Genomic DNA, 10,690 nt, shown 5'->3' with positions numbered 1-10,690 from the left:
TAGAAAGCTCTCGAGATGAGCTACAAGAATATGTAATAAAAAATAGGGGGTTCCATTTAAAAAAATTAAGTTGATCTTGAAATCTCCTTAATGCCTTCATCTATAAAAATATCGTTTATACCATACGATGTCCCCCTCTGTGTCAAACATCTTTTGATATAAAAATTTTGTCATAGCTCTTCAACTTTAGCTAATATTCACATCGGTCACTTTATATGAATCACCCTGTATATATTTACGAATTGTACGTGAAAAAATAAGAAACTTTTGTATCAAACATTTTTTCTGAAAGTGCATCTGTCAATCTTAAAATTGAAGTTCATTATTTCATCACAATTACCTTCAAGGTCAATTTTAAGGTCAATTTTAAGATTGACAGAGGCACTTTTAGAAAAAACGTTTGATACAAAAGTTTCTTATTTTTTCACGTACAATTCGAATATGTAATAAAAAGTATGTTCCCCTAAAAAAATTCAACTTCCGATGCGGATGGAGTATTTCTGGTCGGAATCAAAAGTTGAAAATATCATCATTTGATAGAGCGTACCCAATTTACTTAAAAATTGTTCGTGAATTTTGATAAAAGCCATTTATTTTCATTTTAAAAGGGGTGTACGGGTGGTCTGGGACATCCTGTATACACACGCACACGCACACGCACATTGTATGTATGTATATATGTGTGTATAAAAATACATACACACACAAGCGCGCGCGCACGTGTGTGTGTGTGTATTTTTTATCATTAAAGCAAAGGATCTATATAACACGCTTCAATGCAAATTATTTTTAATTATTATTTAAAGATATATATATATATATATATATATATATATATATGTATATATACATATTTTTAATTTTCATTTGGAGTCATATAAATGATAATTAAAAATAATTTGCAAAAATTTGTGCATTTATTGTCTTCGCATAAATTTTGTTTAAATAAAGAAAAGAATAATTTATGCAACATATAAAATTATATATTTTAAAAATTTACAAAATATTACAATTTATTCTTTGATAAACTCTATAGAAAGAAAAAAAGAAATAGAAAGAAAAAAATAATTATTTTATTTTATTAAATATAAGAAAATCTAAATTTAATATTACATATATTTGAATATTTATGCATATATGCATAAGTAATAACACGGGGAGAAAAAATGGCGAGGGTTGAGGTGACAGGTGTGGAGAGGTGGGCCAAGAGAAAAAGGAAAAGAGGATGGTTGGAAGAGGAGATGGGAGCTGAAAGTTGAGGAGGAGGTGAAGTTATACGAGGGAATTGGAGGGCTGTGGAGGCAGAGATGGAGAAGAAAAGGTCAGGGAGTTATTCGAAAGTGAAAAGTCGACAAAAAGTGCTGAGTTGGATAGGAAGGATGGTGGGAAAGGCGGGAAGAGAGAGGTAAGGGAGAGTGAAGGTGGCGCTGGAGGCAGGAAGAAGGAGCGAGAAGAGCGGTAGAAACGGTGAATGGAGATGGCGCTAGAGGATGGAGGAAGAATGCGGGCGGCAGATAGATGGCTCTAGGGGTGAGAAGAATGAAGCAGGGGGAGTAAGATCAATGCGTAGATCGATGAGGAAATCGATGAGGGGGGTTATAGTGGACGGAGTAGTCTGTGAGAAGTGACAGGGTCACAGCGAGTAATGGAAGGGAAGACAGAAGGTGGAGAGCTGGTGGAGGAGGTGAGAGAGTTAAGGAAAGTAATGGTGGAAATGGTGCTAGTATTAAGGAGGATGGTGAGGGGGATGGAGAGAAGAGAGGAAGCCGGTCGTGAGCAAGTGGGAGAGGAGATTAGAAAGAAGAGAGAAGGTGTGAGAGAGAAGAGAGGAGAGGAAGGAGAAAGGAGAGAGAAGGAAGAGAAAAGGGGAAGAGATGAAGTTAGGAAGGCAGAGGAGTCAAGGACAGGGAAAGGGAAGAGGACAGAGGGGAGAAGGGAGACAGGAGAGAAGAGAGGGGAAGGAAGTGGAGTGGAAGAAGAAAGAAGAGAGAAGGATGTGAAGGTAGAGGAGCAGAGGATGGAGAAAGGGAAGAAATCAGAGGGGAGAAAGGAGGCAGGGGAGAAGAAAGGAGACGGAGGGAGGGTGGAAGACAAGGAGAAGAGGAACAAGTGGAATGAGGGGGGAAGGAAGGAAGAGGAACAGAAGAGAAGGAAGAAAAGGAGAAGGCATAGGAGAGAAGGAGGAAAGGAAAGAAACGGGAAGAGGGGAAGAGGATGAAAGAGGCAGGAGAGAGGGAGGGGGAGAGGGGGGCAGAGAAGGAAAGGGAAAGTGGGGAGAGGAGAGTTCAGAGGATAGAAGGAGAGAAGAAGATTGGTGGAAAATGGTGGAAGAGGAACAGGAGGAGAGAAGGAAGAGGATGAAGGCGGAGGAGGGAAGAGGAGGGGAGAAAGAAGAGGCTCTAGGGGGGGAGGGCAAGAGGACGGCCGGAGAGGTTGCATGGAGGAAATTTGAAGAAAAGAGGGAGAGAGTGAGGAGGGAAAGAGAGAGGAAGGAGTTAGAGAGAAAGGAAAGGGAGAGAGAGGTGGAGGCGGAAAAGAGGAGGGAAAGAAGGAGGAACATAGTGTGGAGAGGTGTAGAGGGGGACAGCGCGGAGGAAAGGAAGAGGGTGATAGAGGGGATAGTGAAGGAGGAACTGGGGAGAAAGGTAGAGATTAGGGAGGTCAGGGAAAGGAGAGGGAGCGCGGGGATAATGTTGATAACATGCATGGGGAGGGTGAGGGATAAGAAGAATCTGTTAGAAAGAGGATGGGAAATAAGGAGGGATTGGGGGATAGGGGTAGATGAGGATTTGTCAATGGAGGAAAGGAGGGTAAGGTGGAAACTGGTGGAAAGGGTGAGGACGGAGAGGGCAAGGGGGAGGACAGTGGTTACGACTAATAGAAGGATCTGGATAGACGGAAAGGCTTGGGGGTGGGATCTGTTGGGAGAGGAGTGGTATGAGGAGAAAGAGGAGACAGAGGAGGAGAGTGATGGTTAGAGGGAAGGGGAGAGAGGGAAAAAGGTAGGAAGTGGAGAGGAGGAAAGGAAGAGGAGGAAGGGAATAGGAGTAGGGTTAAAAGGAGAGAATAAGGAGAGAGGGAAAAGAAAAAGGTAGGGAAAGGAGGTGAGAGAGCGGAAGGGAGTGGAAGGAAGGGGGAGGATAGAGGAGGGAGTCGATAACTGCTAGGTTTTTAAGAACGATTATAAGAATCTTTGTCCTTTGATTATCTGATTTTGCAGTCAGTCCCGAGGCAGGAGAGATAAAGGAAAGGAAAAGATGAAGAAGGAGAGGAACGGACGTGAGGAAAGAAGAGGGGCAGGGCGAAGGAAGCATAAGTAGGGGAAGGAGAGAAGAGAGACTGATGGATGGACAGAGAAAAGGCAAGGAAGGAAGCATGGTGCGGAAGTAGAAGGTGCTGGCATGAGAGGAGGCATAGATTGGGAGGAGAAGGGTCAGAAGAGTGGAAAGGGGGGTGAGGGATGGAAAGAAAGGAAGAGGAGGGTACGCAGGGAGGGTGTGGGAAATTATAATGTAGTGGTCGCACAAGGGCCAGGTCGGGGGGATGTAAATTTTTTGGATTGTGAAAGGTTCGGGAACGCTCCTTGTAAAAGCGCCTTGTAATCCCTGAGGGGCAGCAATAAACAATCAATCAATCATAAGTAATAACAAAATTATTTAAGATATCACTATTTAGAATAAATAGTTAACTACAAACAATAGCTATTGAAACCAAGTTCTCGTATTATTAAACTGTCATACTACGTAACTCTTATACACTTTTGAATCGAACTCTTGCATTTTTAATTTATAGGAATACGATGGATACTTTTATACTGATGCATATGTCGCAATATACGCAGCTATAAATAAAATGCTGCATCATTCTAACATTTCCAACATTTACGACAACATTTTTTCATATCTCTATATGTATATGTGTTCATACTTCAACGATGCGGCGATCTATGTTCGTTAAATACATCTGACTGGTTTTCTTTTTATTACTTTAATAAATACGTTACTATACAGGGTGTGTCATTTTAAGTGATGCAGTGAATATCTCTTAAAGTAAAAGAGATTGGGAAAAATGTTTCAGAATCAATTGGTGTAAAGAAAAAACATAGTTATTTTTAAGAAAAAAAATGTAATTGTTAATTGCAAATTACATTTTTTTTCAAAACAATTATGTGTTTTCTTTACACTAATTGATTCCTCTCATTATTTTGTACATAAAAGTATTAAGGTAAGATAATCGAAAAATGAATATTTTACAAAATATTTTACGGTTTATGTAAAATTAAGAAATGATTTCAAGCCTCATAACTCGGAAAGTACTTAACAATACCTAACTTAATTATAGTGTTTTGGAAAGCTCTCGAGATGAGCTACAAGAATGTGCAAAAGCATATAGGATATCCCGTTTAGAAAGTTGGAGGTGATCTTCACGTGACCTTCACGTGACTCTTCAAGGTCAAACTAATGGCACCATCTTATGTCCCCCTCGAAACCATACAACTTTTGTCTGAAATATTTTTGTCTGCCGCGCTCAGTTTTTGAGATATTCGGCTGATACGGGTGGTCTACGACACCCTGTATATATATATATTGTTCGAAAAATCTAAAAATTATCCCGATTTAAAATTCGCATAGATTTCTAAATAATATTCTCTAATTCGAGAATTCGAATTTAACGTGCATCAAGAATTTTCTCGAGCCTTCGATCCGACAGAAAAACTCGACCGTGCGCGTTATCTCTCATTTTTTCACCACCTAAGAAACGCTTGTCATGAACGTTTATAATAACATCGTCAATCGTCGGCAAAATCAGCGCAGCGCACGGGCATGCGCGTCCATACATCACGATCAGCTGATTGCTAATCAGCTGATCGAAAAATACTGCACGCTCGACAACCAAAGAATTTTCTACGTCAGACTTCATCGGCGGCCAATTATACGCGGCGCCCTGAGGTCACCGTTAAAAGATCAAACTTATTGGCCTACGTCGCAAAGGGCCCCAAAATCTGCTCGCTATAAAACGGGCACCGTGCACTTCGCAGTTCGCAGAATTTTCCGCTCTTAGTAAAACCGCTCGCTCTTGGTAAAACCGCTCGCTTTAACCGCTCAGTTACGCCGCTTTTTCAGTCTTCGGACTTATCACGTCTTCGAAATTTCAGTTCCTGAAATTTTTGTACATAATATATATATATCTTCTTTATTTAATTGTGTGGTGTTAAAAATAAAACTCAAAAACCCAAAAAATTACGTGTCGTGTGAAGTCTATTTAGCAATTAGAAAACTGTCGTGTCCTTGTCCTTCGCGCTCATTCAAATCCTGCGCTGTCGCGACAAAAACGCTTTTACCCGCGAACACATATATATATATATATATATATATATATATATATATATAAAACAAAAAAACTATGTATTAACTTGGATGTATCCAGAAGCACTGAGCGTTTCTTGAGCGCTCAATGAACATTTTACATCTATCTAACTTGAAAGCAAGCATTCCTTAATCTGCTATGAGATATCGTCATTTTTATGAGTGATCGTGCTTCAGGATGCATTACACAAAACATTACTCAAAGAGATTCGGATCGAGAACTGAGCGTTTCTTGAGCGCTCAATGAACACTTTACATCTATCTAGCTTGAACGCAAGCATTCCTTAAAATGCTATAAGCTATCGTAATTTTTGTGAGCGATCGTGCTTCAGGATGCATTACACAAAAAATTACTCAAAGAGATTCGAATCAATTAAGTCATCTAAAGTTAAATTATCTTCTGCACAGATTCTGCTCTCTTATCCATACTACAAAAAGTTTTATTAGATTAATAAAATTAGAAAAATTTTACTTATATTTACAAAAATAATATTTATATTATGACATACTTTTCTTTCTGCATATTATGTTTATTCGTATGTCGTTCTGTAGATTGGGTTATCTTCTTGCACCAAAGATTTCTTTGTTTTATTCAAGTTAAAATAATATTAAAATTCTACTAATTTTTTTAAAAACTTATAACTAAACATATTATTCATGTGTATATATATTATTATATTTATTAAATTTATTTTATTTATAAGATTTTATAAAGACAAAAAAGTAACATACTTTTTTTTCTTAATGCTACGTTCGCTTGCATCTCTTAACCAAGATTTGATAGGTTCTGCAATATTCTGTTCAGTAGCTTCGGGGAAACAGATTCGTACTGCACCTAAAATATAAAATATACATTAATATACAGGGTGTTCTATTTTCCGAGTTATGAGGCTTGAAATAATTTCTTAATTTTACATAAACCGTAAAATATCTTGTAAAATATTCATTTTTCGATAATCTTACCTTAATACTTTTATGTACAAAATAATGAGAGGAATCAATTGGTGTAAAGAAAACACAATTGTTTCGAAAAAAAAATGTAATAGTTAATTGCAAATTACATTTTTTGTTTACATATGAAGATCAATCGAATGTTATTTATAAGATTGCCTGTAATGATTGCGATGCTTCATATGTAGGGCAGACGGGTAGGCGTTTAATTACCAGATTAAAAGAACATCGTGTGAATATTAACAAATCGTCAGATAACCTTACAGTAGTGTTAATGTATAGGTTGTTGGGACATAATTTTAACTGGGAAAATACGACAATACTAAACCAAGAACCTTCTTATAAAAAAAGGCTTCTGTCTGAAATGTTGCATATTTGCCAACAAAAAATGGTTTAAACATCCAAAGCGATACCTCTTTGATAAATGATTCCTATCTTCCTATCATTAATAAATGTTTGGTTCAAAACCTCCCGCTCCCCTGCCATCTTCTTTCTAATTTTACGTCATTTTTCCTTTTCTCCCTCTCTTTGTTCTTTTTCGGTTTCATTCCCTATTCCTTTCCCTTTCCTTTGCTTTCTTCTTCTCCTACATCCAGTTTTGTCTCGACCTCCTTTGTTATCACATCCTTCTATTATTTTCGTCTTGGCTGTCGACCTGAGTCTTGCTTATAGGCCTGTATGTATTTTTACTGCGAGTAGATATGGGCCACTATGGTGCGTCAAAACAAACCCCCACCACTCGGCCCCTGGCGCCGTGGGCGTGGCCGGGTGAAGTGAAGGGAGGCGTTCTGATTGGTGGAAACAATACCCCACCTCCCGAAGTCTCGATTTTGATTGGCTTGCACCATAGTGGCCCAGCGTTTGATTGGCTTGCACCATAGTGACCCAGCGTTTGATTGGCTTGCACCATAGTGGTCCAGAGCTGTGATTGGTCGGCGCCACCTATGTCGGGGATTTATCAAATTTTTATTTCCCTACCTCCACGGTACTAGACTCGAAGAAGCAATCCTCCTCCCACTCCATCTCAGGTCCACCTGTATAGGGACCCTCCAACAACTCAAATTCCCGTTACCTAGCCCTTAGTCTCGCTACGTCTTGGCAGAACGAACCCCCCACCTACCGACTTACGGGGTAACCGGTATATATGTCTCGAGGAAACAATCCTTACCTCCCCACTCTGTCTCGGGGCCCACTATGGAATATCAAAATAAGCCTCTCCGCTCGAACGGTACATGACGCGCTTTATCGAAAGACAAAGTCTCAGCACGGGACAATAATTATAATTAGACTACATTGCACTACAGAGGATTCTGATAATGGAAAATTAAAAAGATGAACATGCGGATGATTGAACACGAGGGGAGCTGTTATAAAGGAAGAAGGGGAAATGCTAAAAGTATTAAACACGTTAAGATAAAAAATTTTCACATTTATTGATATAGTCGCATACAATTCGTAATAATTCTACGATTAAACGATCGCTATATTCGCAAAAATTTTTCACATTTATTAATATACCTGCATACAATTCGCAAAATATTTTTATATCTTCTTACAATTAAACACGCTATTAATTAACATTATATTTTTCATGTTTCTTTTTGCGAAGAAAAATTTTATGAAATAATTCTACGATTAAATAATCGTTATATTCGCAATTGTCGGAAAAAAGACTAAGAAATCCATGAAGATCGTAACCGCTGCACATATAATATAAAAATACACAACTGTAGTGTCCGCAGGTTTGAGAGAAAAGTCCTTGTAGTTGTTCGGTATTCCATCGATAAATGTTGGAATTTCGTCGGAGACGAAGAAAAAATCCGGGATACAAGGGCGGTATTCCGTAGCTATCAAAGTATGACCCTGTACCATGTTCGTCGAGGAAGAAAGCGATCCAGTGTTCTCCAGGACGGTTATGATTGTCCGTACTAGCGACGATGGCCGTCGACCTCGTCCACACCGTCGGCAATCTGTCGGCAGGATAGACTCCCACATGTTTGGCATCTAGCTGACGCAATGCTTGCAGAATTTCGCGGTATTATTTGAATAATTTCTTTTGGCTTGTTTTCGGCTTGTACAGTTAACGGATTTTCAATGTCTGTTTGCGTGGAGCGATTAATAGTCGTACGTTCGATTTTTTGCAGATTTTTCTTCTCTATTTTATTATTTGATTGTGAATTAATATTTTCATCATCGTCGTCGTCGTCGCTTACTATCAAAATTTCGGGAGAACTGCAAGTCGTTTGAGTAATGTTGTCTCCGTCGCTGTCGAAATTATTTTGCGCAACTATCCAGCTTTTTAATTTGTTAGCGTTGCGTAATGCGCAATGAAAGATTCTGAATTTTCGAAATCCGTGATGTCCGCACTCTTCTTCTACCGTCAGATTTTTGAATGTCGGTGAGATGCCTTCCAAATTATATATATTTCTAGAAAGCAGATTTTGTAAATAACTCGCTTTTTCGTTTCCTCTAACATAAATGTGACGCACGCATTTTGTAATTTGTCGTAGTTGCGTTGCAAAATATTTCGGATTAGTTTCGCCATCGAACCATTCAATGCCGTGATGATTTCGTGTGAGCCAGTTGTTTTCTCGCCTTATTTTTTCAGGTAATTCGGCAAACGAATGAGGCTGCATCATAATCCAATGATTGATGATTGGAGCGTCAATCGCTACAACAGCAACTTCCTTAGGGATAAACTTTTTCTCCGCATCGCGGAAACCCTGAATATCGACGACTATATCCATCTTACGAAAAACTTATGCAATTCGTCGCGGAGCTTTATACGAGCTTTATACGAAACGACGTCAAGCATGTCTCCAACGAAACTGAATATTTTTTGAAACGCTGCGTAGCGATGTTAGGATTTTGAGCGAAGTGGAGGGGGAACAATTTTAAACGTCTATAAAAATCTACCCCGAAAAATCAACGACGACCTGACGAGACGAGTCGATTTCTATGACATTATCGAATTCGGCATAAATAATACAATTAACCGTCTCGGAAAGTGCCTTTACGAATCGTACTTCTAATCGTAAACTACCGTGTTTGACGAGATTCCAGTGTCCAGCGCAATTAGCGGATAGATCGGGAGTAAGATCAAAAGCGAATAAAGTATATCCTTTGAAATAATCGTCTCTGCTTATAGAATTTCCTTCATTCAAAAAATGAATACCTGTTCCCGAGAAAAGCGTTTGATAAGCTTCGATGTAAAGCGGCTCCTCCTCGGAGAAAGCCGGCTGCAAAGGTCTACTGGGAATTTGCGTGCCATCGACGTACAGCGAGAAGAAATTTATTCCGTAGTTTTTGAAATTAAACGGATTTAATGTTCTGTCGCCGTTAAACGCTTTATTACTAACGAAACCGACTATTGCCCGCTTCGGCAATTGACCGAGTATTACATTATCTAACGATTCACCCATAACACCGCTATGAATCGTGAATGTTTTAACCTCGACTCTCGTGAGCGGATACTTGGCTGTAACTTTACTCATCATTCTAGCATGCGCGAGTAACAAATCTGAACTTATTTTCGCCCTTCTAACGAGCAAGGTAGCATCGAGAATATGAATTTTCGATGTTCCGCTACGGTCCATGAGACAGAACGAATCTTTTGAACGAACGAATCTCATTCGTACTTCTACGCCGTTAATTAAAAATTTGTCTTGATTGAAAACGTCGCAATGGAGATGTCCTACGAGATCTAACACTTTCCCTCCGGAAATGTAACGAGCGCGTCTCGCGAGAGCGGGATTGCCTGGATTTGATTCCAGCAGATCGTCCATGTGTCCAGGTGTATCCATGTCCCATAGACAGGAAGTTTTTGCGGGTGAAGAATAATTTAACAACGCCTCTATGTACGCTCGGTACGCGTAAGCGTTGTTTGGAGGCGACACGAATTTTGATTGAAATACACGTCGATTTGATTGAAGATAGAATGAAGCAAATGATTTACGGGGCCTACGGCCAAGGCTACCAGATTGCACACGCTGCGTCCAGCGGCGGCACGATTTGTATCCCCACCAGTTTCGCGCACTAAGGCATAAGCTCTCATCCGTGTACGCTCGACGTTCGGTCATCTTCGGTTTACAGAGGAAGACGGATAGATTAGCTTTTGTCCCCTTCTCTCCTGAGAGGTCTATTGTATCTTATCTATCTCTCTGAATACAATAGCTATGTGATCCTCGAAATCTCGAGCTGGCGAGTTGGCGATGCAAGTTGCATCGTTGCAAGTATCGCAGCGATACTTATCACACATAATATTTTCCTATTGATTTTTTTTTATAAAAGTTTATATGTTGTTTAAAAAAGAGAATATAACATATACAAAAACAAATTTTACATATTTTTATCTAAATTTTTATCTAACATAT

The 10,690-nt window shown here is 39.3% G+C and overlaps 1 protein-coding gene and 1 long non-coding RNA gene across 2 annotated transcripts; one reads left to right on the top strand and one right to left on the bottom strand.

Annotated features, from left to right (window-relative positions):
• Positions 1-907: 907 nt before the first annotated feature.
• Positions 908-3,652, top strand: LOC145964324 (uncharacterized). The gene is made up of 2 exons (XR_014436414.1): positions 908-1,684; positions 1,735-3,652. It is a non-coding gene; the product is annotated as an uncharacterized LOC145964324 (long non-coding RNA).
• Positions 3,653-9,229: 5,577 nt separating this feature from the next.
• On the bottom strand, positions 9,230-10,396 carry LOC145963972 (uncharacterized protein F54H12.2-like). Its single transcript, XM_083086333.1, has one exon. The coding sequence runs from the start codon at positions 10,394-10,396 to the stop codon at positions 9,230-9,232; it is 1,167 nt and encodes a 388-aa protein (XP_082942459.1).
• Between the last annotated feature and the right edge of the window lie 294 nt (positions 10,397-10,690).

Source organism: Camponotus vicinus, unplaced genomic scaffold (assembly GCF_025532165.1).
Source record: "Camponotus vicinus isolate PSW18456_S1 unplaced genomic scaffold, iyCamVici1.0 SCAF_13, whole genome shotgun sequence".
Taxonomy (NCBI): domain Eukaryota; kingdom Metazoa; phylum Arthropoda; class Insecta; order Hymenoptera; family Formicidae; genus Camponotus; species Camponotus vicinus.
This window is presented reverse-complemented; position numbering and strand designations above follow the sequence as displayed.